Source organism: Cervus canadensis, chromosome 20 (assembly GCF_019320065.1).
Source record: "Cervus canadensis isolate Bull #8, Minnesota chromosome 20, ASM1932006v1, whole genome shotgun sequence".
Lineage (NCBI taxonomy): Eukaryota > Metazoa > Chordata > Mammalia > Artiodactyla > Cervidae > Cervus > Cervus canadensis.
Window position 1 is genome coordinate 13,631,002 of NC_057405.1, and position 12,622 is coordinate 13,643,623.

At 40.6% G+C, this 12,622-nt stretch overlaps 1 protein-coding gene across 1 annotated transcript in view; it reads right to left on the reverse strand.

Moving 5' to 3' along the window:
* Nucleotides 1-398: 398 nt before the first annotated feature.
* The window catches only part of LOC122422743 (activating signal cointegrator 1 complex subunit 3-like), a 34,338-nt gene continuing 22,114 nt past the window's right edge, over nt 399-12,622 (reverse strand). Inside the window, exons 3-6 of the mRNA XM_043439370.1 lie at nt 10,640-10,787; nt 6,952-7,161; nt 4,262-4,437; nt 399-3,931 (exon numbers count right to left, since the gene is read on the reverse strand). Of these exons, the coding sequence (XP_043295305.1) occupies nt 3,787-3,931; nt 4,262-4,437; nt 6,952-7,161; nt 10,640-10,787 (679 nt within the window). The 3' untranslated portion in view covers nt 399-3,786. The remainder of the gene's footprint in view (nt 3,932-4,261; nt 4,438-6,951; nt 7,162-10,639; nt 10,788-12,622) is intronic.

The window sequence follows — 12,622 nt, forward strand, 5'->3', positions numbered from 1 at the left end:
GAGGAGCCTGGTGGGCTACGGTCCAGGAGGTTGAAAAGAGTTGGACACGACTTAGCAACTAAATAACAACAACCGATGAACCTATTGTGGGGAAGGAATAGAGAAGCAGATGTAGAGGGCAGACCTGTGGACACAGAGTGGCAAAGGAGAGAGTGGGACGAATTGGAGAAGCATTGACATATATCCACTCCCACGTGTGAAACAGATGGGGGAAGCTGCCGTGTAACACAGGGAGCCCAGCCTGGTGCCCTGTGATACCCAGAGGGGTGAGACGGTAGGTGGGGGCAGGAGGGAGGGAGGCTCGTGCACACACACTTACACCTGATTCAAGTTGTTGTATGGCAGAAACCAAGGCAGCATTGTAAAGCAATTACCCTCCTATTTAAAAACAGAGAAACTTCAGGCTAAAAAGGTTTTATGATGATTTGAAGTTTTCACATACTTGTAATACCCAAGATCAACTGGTATATAAAAATACTCCAGAATCTTCATCATAATAAAGCTATCAATCAGTTTTCAGGACGCTTCTCCTTTGTTGGCAGGTGACAGGATGATCAGGCAAGTCCGTGTTCTTGGTTGAGTCTGACAGTATTTGCCATCTCTAGAAGAGGAGGTGTGAAGTGAACTAGGTGCGTGGTATTTTAAAATCCATGGTTGTCTCTATTCATTTAGACATTCAGCAAGAATATTTTTTTATATTTTTTGACTGCATTGGGTCTTAGCTGTGGCACCTGGGCTCTAGTTCCCTGATTAGGGGTTGAACCCCGGTCCTCTGCATTGGGAGCCCAGAGTCTTAGCCACTACACCACCATGGAAGTCTCTCAGCAAGGATTTATCAGGCAGTGACCATGTCCCAGGTGATGTTGTAGGTCCTGGTAATGTGCCCTGAACGAAAGTGATAAAGAACGCTTCCTGAAGCTTAATCAGGAAACGTAGTTGGAGAGACTAATAAACAAATAATTTTTATTAGTGGTGATAAGAAAAAACAGGAAAGGGTGATGGGCTAGGTGAGCTCGGGTGGGTGACGGTTAGGCCTGTGGGTGTCTGGGGAGAGAGCCAGGCTGAGGGAGCAGCAGCAGCCGCGGTCCACAGGACATTCACGGAGTAGCAGGGAGTGAGCAAGAGGGGGACTCGAGGATTGACCCCCAGGTATTGGTGTAAGCAACTGGAGGAAGCTGTGAAGAGTGTGCTTGGGAAGTGATGTGTAGTTTTCCAAGGCTACTGAATGAGTAGTTTTATAAGCTACTAGTCACGTCAGAATCTGAGGCAAGTCTCAATTTTGTTGGCATGCATCCACAGGTATGGGGGCACACCCTCCAATTCGACTGGTTCTCTGTCCTAGTCTCAGAATTCCTTCTCATCTTTTCTGGTGCCTTCTCAAGGAATTCCATTACGCTCACTTATATAAGCTTTGCAACTCTTACCCTGTAATTCAAGGTAAGTATTCACAACCTTGTCATTTTTGTAGGCTCAGCCCCTTTCTCGTCTCTGAAAATGCAGACCAACTGGACATCCCAGGCTATCTCAGAGCCTTTGTTAATGCTGGTCTATCTGGAGGGGTCTTCTCTGTCATCTCTGACCATCTTCATAAATCTCCTTCAAGACTCAGCCTAAATGTCCCTTCATGGCTTTTCCAAATATTTCACCACTGCAGTGACTTCCTTTTTACAGTCATCGATAATACCTATCTTTTCATCACCAGGCCACCTGTCTAAGAGGACACGTTTCTGATTCATGTAGATTTCAGAGTACTCAACGTCATACCTAGACTGAATATCTGACTGGCACTTCCATTACTATTTGGAGTCGATAAAATCCAAGGGAATATAACATGAAATATGGAATTAAAAATGAAATATGGAATTAATCTAATGGTTAGCACATGTCCTATATGATAGTGCACACTTAACTCTAAAATTTTGGTTGAGTAATGAGTGAGGATAAAGCTATAGACAAATAGCATTGGTCACTCATTGGAATAAGATGAACTTTTCCATCTAAGCACACCTTGTCTTACTAGTGTCTTCTTAGCTTATTGTGAACTCATCACTTTCAATGTTAAAATTAATTAGTCATGTGTTTTCTCTTAATGGACATGACATTCTTTCCTATTGCTCCTATGTTCTCTGCCACATATCCAGTGGACTTCCTACTTCCCCAAAGTAGCCAGCTCTCATTGAAAAAAAAGAATGATGCTGATAAACATGAAGACAATGAGTTCTTTTCAGGTTCTTGTATGAACTGCTAATCATCTGTCTCTATATAATTTTCACTTTCTTTTAATTTCACTTCAACAGAGCTTAGGTATGAATTGCAAGTAGGAAATAAACTGCCAAACGAAAGGTAGAAAGATCTCTTTATATGAAGTAAACTCCTGAGACTAGAGCCCGTTGTTCACCTCATGCCCATAGCACTTGGTATGTTCGTATCAGTTGCTTAGATTTAATGTGGGGAAGTGAATGCCTGCTTCTACCGCCACATACCCCCCACCCCCGGCTTTTTTTTTTTTTTCGGTATGGAAAGGGAGGTACACATTTTTCAGTTTCAGAAAAAGTTTTAAATTCCAGTACTTGCGGTGGTTACATTGAAAATATTTTAAAATAATTAATTCATCACAGGGATTTCCCTGGTGGTCCAGTGGTTAAGACTCTGTGCTTCAAATGCAGGGGATGTGGGTTCAATCCCTGGCCAGGGAACTAAGATCCCACATGTGACACAGTGTCATCTCCCCCCTGCCAACCCCCCAAATCACTGCAGGACCAGGAACAACTGAAATTATTTTGCAAAGGTAGAATATCATTTCACTAGAAAATGTATGTTATATGGACATTTTAATCCAACAACTTTTTAGTTGGGAAATAGTATCTTTCAAGACAGAAATTGTTTGGGTAGAGAGAAATGTCCTTTATCAAAGGTGAAAACCTACCTACAGGGGTTGAACATTTTCTAGGTTTGCCTCAGGCCCATCCTGAAGAGCATAAAGACAAAGACTTGAACTATGAGGTCTGTGTGAATGAGACTGTATGTCTCTCCTTGTATAAATAAACTATCAGAAAGAGAATGGAAGTGACGTCTCGACAGAGAAGGAAATGAAGAGTCAGAGGGGCTGTGATGGAAGGAGGCAGAGGGGGTGAGTCAGGCTGTCTTGAAGTGGCATTCTAAATATTTTATTTCCACCAGTTACAGTATCTACATTTTAAGACCAGTATATTCTGCTTTCCTTTAAATCATCATTGGGCTCTATAATGTAATTTTACATCATATATTATTAACATTTATAAGAAATTCTTGAAATTACTTCTATATGTGATCAAAGTATAAATTTTGCAACACAACAGGCACTGTGTGTCACTGTACAGAAATCTGGTTAGAAATCTCTTCTAACAAATCTGAACACTGTCAGTCCCCTGTGTAGTTTTCCTTAAAAAAAGAGAAGCCGATGTTCTTGTAAACAGTACACTGTAAAATGTAAAATTTGATAATTCCTAAATAGCATCTCAATATACACAAACTAAAAGATCCTCCTATGGGCGTAGTCACTTTACATATCTGGTGATCCATGAAGTCAACACTTAAAAAAAGGCAACATTTGTGAAAAGCACCCCTCCCACCCCGCAGCTGACTTGTGTTGCTGGAATCAGAGCTGCAGCCATTGCCAATTTCTGCTGCGTCTTGAGGTTGGAAGTTGGTTCCTCCGAGGCAAACGTCAGGTAATTCGACTTTGTCCAGATGACTGAACAGCCAGGCTCCTCCACCACTTCTTTCAAATGGATGGTCTGGGTTGGGTTACTTCACTCTGAGGTCAGTCAGGGCATCAGAGATCTCGTCGGCCTGTGCGGAGATGCTGGCCGGTGTGACGTGGAGGTGGATGTCGTACTGCTGGTCCAGGCCCAGGTAGCAGTCGCTCATGAGATACAGTGTGTAGATATACCTAACATACGAGAGAGGAACAAAATCGTGAAACCGCTGTGTTCGTCACGTGTTTGTGAAGTTGCGTCAGTCGTGTCTGACTCTTTGTGACCCTACGGACTGTAGCCCACCAGGTTCCTCTGTCCACGGGATTCTCCAGGCAAGAATACTGGAGTGGGCTGCCATGCCCTCCTCCAGGGGATCTTCCCAACCAGGGATCGAACCTGCATCTCCTGTGTCTCCTGCAGTGGCAGGTGGATTCTTTACCACTAGTACCACCCAGGAAGCCCATAGTCTGCGGTGTTCTTATCACAGTCACGGTTAATTCTTTGGGATTAAAGATTCTGCTTACCTTCCGGGTACTTCAGGGGTATAAAAAGAGATGGAAACCACATGATGACTTCGGACATAGCCCACTCTTTTCAAAGCGATAAGCTCTCTCTTATCCACTTCTCCTAATATCAAAAACCATCCTTCATCCTTCGATTTGGGAAATCGAGGAGTAACTGCATGGCTGTCTTGCTTTCCCTGTAAACCAGAAAAAGGAAAGATAAAGTATCATCATAGCTAGATTTTCTATACCACTTGGTTGTGGTTAAAAGGCTATGTTGTCTGGGCGGCTATAAATCTGAGTATCTGGGATGTGTTTAATTTTCAGGTTTGGTGTATTTGATATGCCATCATCTACCTTTTTTTAAGATTTTCAAAGCACATTATAGCCACACTACTACTTTTGTGGCCATAACCACCAGGATTATTTGACTCAGAACAGAAAATCTTTAAATCTTGACATCAAAATAAATTCTGACACCATTCTTGTAAAGAAAATTAATACCCTATTTGCAGATGAACAAGCTGGGGTACAATCATATTAACCAAATCTTCCAAAGCTTTATATACAAGAAACCAACACTTGGGGAAAAAAGTCAATTGAAGCTGGACTCTGGAATCTTGATAATAAACACTGTCATATAAACATGTTCCCCCACTACCCAAGAATAAAACTCACATGAAAAAGCACATATTCCAATATGGCAATATTAAAAAGTCCTTTCCCTAAGGAATGGGAAATTGTCAGCCAAGCAAACTGTGAAATATATTAATCACCACCACCCAAGATTAGATATCTCCATAATGACAACACTTGAAGTCTTTATTTTAGATTGATTTTTAGAAAATTAAAGATTCTAGAGATTCCTTAAGACAATGAGTTTATGGTGTAAAAGATGCTAATAATGACATGCTCTCAATCAGACCTCACTCAATATTCCAGAGGGAGATGTTTCACTGAAGGCATTTTAAAAGAGAGGTCAGAGAGCAATGTGTTTTTACAGCACTTAGAAACAAAATTTAGAGTTTTTCTAGCATGATTAAATCTAATGTTTAAGTACTAATATTATGGTAAAAAGAATCTTATTCTCAGAAATGTTTGCAAAGGCCTCAAAGTTCTCCCTCACTAGTGCTCGCAACATACCTCGGCTACACCTCAGTACACTGTTAGTCTGGGCACTGTATTACGTTGCTTGAGCATCTCTGTTGAGAGTGAGCCCCCTGAGGCTGGGGGTCCACTGTCCAGCTCTCTGGGACTGGCCTCGCTTCTGTCCGTGTGTGCACATGGAAGGTACAACAAGCAGGGACTGGAATCAGAACTCTGGGTTCCCATCCTGCTGCTATATTTTCTGACTCTAGGACCTTGGCAAATTCCCAAACTCCCCAAGTCCCATTATTCTGTAAAATGGGAAATCACATCCTCTTACATAGCAGCGATAAAGAAAACTCTTGTTTTTTTTTTTTTCTCATGATTTTATCTTTATAATTATGACAGCCTTTTTTTTTTTTTTTTTGTAAGTTGGGATACCTTAAGTCATCTAAAAATGCTCATATGAAAGCCTCTGAAATGCCAGAGGCCAATCAGTTCATACTTACACTGATTGACTTTTTGAATTAGAAATCAAATGAGATAAGACTTAAAGGCACAGTACTGAAAAGACCTTTTAACAACAGAAAGTTACTGATCATTTTGTGTGTGAATACAGGGAGGAGAATATTAGTGAACCACAACCTCATTCCTGAGGGAGAGTTCTAGATAGGGGAGAAAGCCCCTTCTCCCTGGGTTAAGGAGAAGGCAAATTCTTATTTTGATGATCATGGGACTTCGCTGGTGGTGCAGTGGATGAGAATCCGCCTGCAAATGGGGATGCAGGTTCCATCCCTGGTCAGGCACGATTCCACATGCAGCAGAGCAACTCAGCCCAGGCCCCACAGCTACGGGCCCTGTGCTCTAGAGGCCGGGAGCGGAAACGACTAAAGCCTGCGTGCCCAGAGCCGGGGCTCGGCAATAAGAAGCCACTGCAAGGAAGTGGAGGCCCCCCTCTCCCCACACTGCAACTAGAGAAAGCCCGCTCAAAACAACCAAGACCCAGTGCAGTCAAAAATCAACACATGACTATTAGGTCTAAAAACCAATCTGCCCCCATGTTGTGTACTAATGTTCTTGAAGGGCTCAATAATTACTGTGGAGCCACAGACAGCAGAACAGAGCACAGTAACTTAAAATATAAATTTCTGGCCTATCTGCATGTTGACAGAGCTCTCTCATATGCATTCTAACGAAGGAAGCAGGTAGATGTGGCAAAGGAGGCACAGAAAAACTTAACTAGTATCTTCTGCATCTGGGGTGTGGAGTGAAAGTCTAGATTTTGAGATTTCCTCAGAGCCCTGAGACTGCTGTGGGCCTGGCATCAGGCCAAAGAATCTGTACTCTTAAAGCTACTCTAGGAAATTCTGCTGAATCTGTAGACCATGCTCTGAGAACAGGACTCTGGGCATTGTATTATGATGTCCCATGGGTATTCTGGGGTTGAAACATGGCACATGAGGCGAAGTGACTCATTTCAGAAGACTGACTCTTGCTGCTTAAGGCCAGTTGAGGAAGCGGGATCTGTGAAGGGCACGGAGGCATTAGGCACATAACAGCAATGTGTGTTGGCGCGTGCTTGTATCTGGTGTGAAGCATTTGAGAATGGAAACCAAACACTCTACCTTGTGGAACCCGAGGCTGACTCTCTGCAGGCTGACTTGAAGCACATACTCTTGATCAGCATGCAACCTGACCCATCTGTTGTCGCTGCGCTTGTCTGAAGCCAGAGTTGTGATGGAGACCTCGTCGTGTCCCTCTGCGGCGTCATCCCACCAGCCTTTAACACTCAAGCCAACATCGATCACTGGCAAATGAGATAAGAAATTCCATGCCTGAATAACAAGAGAAAAGAGTGGGTAACTGAAATGGAGTGATCAACTAAGACGTAGTAAACTTTTAAAAACTCAACCACTTTGTTCTGAGATTAATTCTGGATTCAATGCAGTTGTAGGAAATAAAGCAGACAGACCCTGTGTACCATTCCCCAATTTCCCCCAAGGTGAGCACTTTTCACAACTACAGAACAAGTATTTATACCAGGATATTAACAGTCACACAATCTACAGCTCTTGTTCAGATTTCCTAGTTTTTCTTGTACTCATTTGTTTGTAAAAATATTATACTTTAATATTATTAAAGTCCCTTTAAAAAAAACTAAAAAAGTATTAATAATTACCTAAACTTGTGACCGTTTTACTGTAAATCCCTTTGGGACATTGAGTGGCTACTGACTATACTGAAAAAATAAGTTTTAAAATAATTGTTGAACTAGCTAGTTTTAGAGAAGCATCAAGTATAAGCATTTATGTGACTGCTAAGGTGGAAAGCATTACTTGGGGATATAAAAGCAACTTGAAAAAAATGTTGTGATGCAATTTTTGATGTCAGCATCTTTCATTGACCATTTAGTGTACAAAATTGACTGTTCTTTTGTTTTTATTCCAAATTATTATGAAAGGAAAATATTTTCTATGTTCGTATATTGTAAGGAAATCTCTAGGTCTAGGGTTCTTTCTAGAAACAAATATATATTTTTTGGCATTATCATATTGAGAATACCAACTTAAATGACACATATTAAAGGAGTAGAAAATATTACCAATTTTATTCCTGCTTTTTAAATTAAAAATATTTGTGAAAAATCAAAATGCAAATAGTAAGTGCTTATCATTAATGGGGCTTCCCTTGTGGCTCAGCTGGTAAAGAATCCGCCTGCAATGCGGAAGACCTGGGTTTGATCCCTGGGTTGGGAAGATCCCCTGGAGAAGGGAAAGGCTATTCATGCCAGTATTCTGGCCTGGAATATTATACAGTCCATGGGGTTGCAAATAGTTGGACATGACTGACTATGGCTTTCACTTTTCAAGTGCTTATCATTGTTGAATGAATGAATGAATTCCTAAGTCTATGGAAAAGATGTAAAAAAAATAACCTAATGTCCTTAGATAATTATCATCTTCTAATATTTATAATTATGTGGCAAATATCACCACTGGTCAAGAAAACTCTCGATATTGGCTGTTTTATCTGTTGTTACCATCTAAGTTAGTTTTGAAAAGCTCATGAATACTTTAATTTTTTCCTTTTATTTCTTTAATAATATTCCATAGGTATCCTTATGGGCTTTGATTTCCTATTCGCTAAGACTTTATTGCTGTTGAGTATACCATGTAATTGAAATGAAGAAGCCCTGATGAATCAAACTATCCCTCAGGAATTCAAAAAATGTAAATCCAATGCAAATTTTCAGTTCAACACCAATCCTGTAACTTGTCTTGTGAATCTGAAATTATGTTTGAAATAGATGCTGAAATACTCAAGCCACAGAATGGTCTACACGGTGCTTTAAGGTACAAATGATGGCTTATCCCCTGCTAGAACCAGCTGAGTCTAGAAGCTGTACCACTGGATGTTCTTAGACTAGCCAGAGCAAGGACACAAACATACCATTTCTGTATAGCATTTAACTTCGTGAGACAACACAAGTAGCATTTATCAAATGAAGCAAGACTTCATATTTTTCTTGTATCTTTAAATGAGTTAGCAATATAATAATTATTAGCAACTCATTGGAACTTTATTTTACAAAGCCAAAGTCAGATCTTGCTTTTATATATCTGTAATCTTTTTGCAGTGCTTAATATTATTGTTTGCAATCTACAATGAACATACATATATTTTTCGGGTGTGTGCATACATTTGTATATATATATATACACAAACATATATACACATACGCACATATATAAGTATATAAAACATGAGCTGTTTTTAAAGAAATTGCTAAGACATTTCAACACCAGCCAAACATATTTATCTGTGGATTAATCTTCATCTATTGAATCAGGCAAGAGCACTGCCATGCATACAATTATTTAATTAGCAGCCAAATCCTCTGCCAGTCAGCAGCCGTTCCAGGCATACTGATGGGGTAGAAGATGCAAATCTCAGAGCCGTACTGCTTTTTCTCATTACTACTGCAATTAGCACTTAAATTGATGCTTTAAACATACTAATTTCTGGAATAATTCAGGATTTGTATGTTACCTGGGATCGCCTCACTGCAGAGCCGACACCAGATTGCTCTGCAAATTGAAGCACTTTTGAGCCAAATAACCATCATCATATCAGACTGAGCCAATTTGCATTTGGTTTTAAAGATAACAGAATGGCAATTTATGCAAATAAATTAAGTAAGTTTACTTCTGAGTTTTCCCTGAACTAATTATAACAATGTTCTAATTTTTTATCACATCTAAAACTTGGCTTGAAACCACTGTATGTTATGTTAGAAATCTGTTGTTGCTAATAGAAGCCTTGTTTTAAATATATTGTTTTTATTCATAATTTTGATGATAATTTAGCTAGAAAGGGAGGCACTTATTATGAATATTTAAATAGATTTTTGTGCCAATTCTGGATTCAACAGAAATTGAACAATCAGACTTAAATGCCTGTTATACTTTTTTCAAGTCTTGCTTGAAATAAGTTCCACTTGGGGGGAGGGGGAGGAATGACATGGTTTAGAAGTTTCTTTATTTTACTACCTGTTTTGCAAGCCAATATGTAAATTATGTTGTAAACCCTGAACATTTACATGCTTAGGGTAAAACTGCTTAAGATTTAAAAGTCTACATATGCCAAATATTTCTGGCATTGTTCATTCATATTTTTGGTCTTTCCAAAGATAGTTTGGAGTAATGACTTACGTTGTGTCTCACAACATAGATTTAGATTTTTCTGAGCTATAATGTATACAAACAAGGAGTTTGTTTGAAGAAATACTTTAGAATCTAGGAACAAAAAGTGATTAAAATGAGGGGGGCATAAAAGAGTGACTGAGGGAGTTGCATGAAAATATATCCAAGTGTAAAAAACACCAACAAACCACCTTGAAGAAGGGATTCTTGGTAGAAGGACTCCTGGGCAATGTAGCCTAGAGGACTAAGTCCTAGTAGGCATTTCTCAAATGGTGTAACAGCATTATACTGAAACAACCTTCTAATAATGCAGCTGCTAATTCTCATTATTGTTACTGTCATTACTTTTAATACCATCTGTTGAGCTCTTATCCTATATCAGGATAGATATAGAGCATAGGGCAGTTTATATAATAACATCCCACTTAATCTTCCCAAGAATTTCATGAGACTGATACAATGTTTTCATGTTTATAATCATAGTAAATGGCAGGTGGAATTTAAACCCAGGAGAGTCTGACTCTGAAAGCAACACTCTAAGTTAGAAAACTTTCGTGTAACTTCCCAGATAGAGTGAGGGAGTGTCTAGACATGGAACTGATGGCCTTACCTGCTTCATTTTTGGGGCTGGTAGCTCTTTTTCTATCATGGAGCTGAATACATGGTCTTTCCCTGCACAGACATGGATCAGCTCCGGGAGGCACTCAATGGACCCGTGGTAACCAGCACGTGGAAACTTCACACCTGGGCTCCATTTCCTAAGAAATAATATCAACACCAAATAACTCTTTCATAGCACAAATGAGATTTTCTGACAACGATGGTTTCTATAAAGAGAAGAGTTTGAAAATTAAATTTACTGTATAACTTTTTAAAGACCACTATTATGAAGCTTCAAAATCAGTAAGGATTCTCTAAGGTATCAATCCAAGGCAGTTTTGCTACCACGACATAAAATGTGTGAATCACGTGTGAGCTCAGTAGAAAACTAGGACTGACAGACAGGTGGTGTCTTTCTATAGGAAGGCACTACTAATATGAGCTGACACACACACTAATATGGGGATAAAATACTGAACTGGAGCCCTGACCTGTTTGCAATGGATGCAGGCAAATGCCTCTAATACATTTAGTTGAATAAAGTTTTCATTGTAAGTTGCTGACATCCTACAGTTAAAAGTATATGAGGGGAATATTTCAGATTTACAGTATAAATAGTGCTGAATCAACCTGGAAAGGAGTCTACCTAAATCTATTTTCTGTTTATATAGTAAGATGAAAAATATCCTTGAAATTAGACAAATACAGCCACCTCTCTGGGCAGCAATAATAAAATGGATCAAATCTCCTAGGCCCCAACCAGCTTCCATAACAGACCCATGTGATGTTGGGTTGGTACCCTGGTGTGTCTCCTTTACTGCTGAAGCCCAGCTTCCATAACTTCTAGTACCATGTTGAAAGAGTTCCTGATACTGAGCCATAGACACGTGAGCTATCTCCTTTCCCCCGCCCCAGGTCACCCGCTGTTGGTGTGGCCCATTCTCTGAGCATGCCTTTTAGTTCTCAGCGACATATCAGAGCGGGGACTCGAGTACCATGGGATCAACCGCCCTGGAAGCCAGTGTATGTCAGTCAGACGGAGGGACTTCCCCGAGGAGACCCCATGTGTGCCTGAGGTTCTGGTTGACGAATATCTCTAGATGCATCAAATGACTGCCACTCCTCATCCAGCTGAGGAGAGGCAGAGGGTGCATGATGGCAAGCACAGGCAGACTGCTTTGTCCGTCTACATGACTGTGAAACAATATTTTGGCTGCATAGTATCTCTCAAGTGGTGTGAAAAGAAACATTTTCATTTAAACACTGCCAATCTTGCTTGCAGTATGTACCATTCTTTCCTTTGCTAAAATAGTTATAGTTGTACATGAGACCTAGGTTTCCCTGGTGGCTCAGATGGTAAATAATCTGCCTTTAATGCAGGAGACCTGGGTTCAATCCCTGGGTCGGGAAGATCCCCTGGAGAAGGAAACGGCAACCCACTTCAGTATTCTTGGCCTGGGAAATTCATGGACAGGGGAGTCTGGCGGGCTACAGTCCATGGGGTCGCAAAGAGTCAGACATGACTCAGTGACTAACACTTTCACTTTCTTTTCACATAGGACCTAAGAGTTGAATAGTTTTATGATAACATAAACTCTTCTTATAAGCCACAAGTTACATCTTGAGCTGCTGCTGCTAAGTCGCTTCAGTTGTGTCCGACTCTGTACGACCCCACAGACGGCAGCCTACCAGGCTCCGCCATCCCTGGGATTCTCCAGGCAAGAGTACTGGAGTGGGTTGCCATTGCCTTCTCCAATGCATGAAAGTGAAAAGTGAAAGTGCAGTCACTCAGCAACCCCATGGACTGCAGCCTACCAGGCTCCTCCGTCCACGGGGATCTTCCAGGCAAGAGGACTGGAGTGGATTGCCATTGCCTTCTCCTTACTTTTGACAAAAAATTTCTGATCTCTCGAATCTATTCTGCAATGATAGAAATTGGTAATTTCTTTTGCTTTAGGTCACTTAAAGTAAAAAGGAAGGCTGACACAGCAAA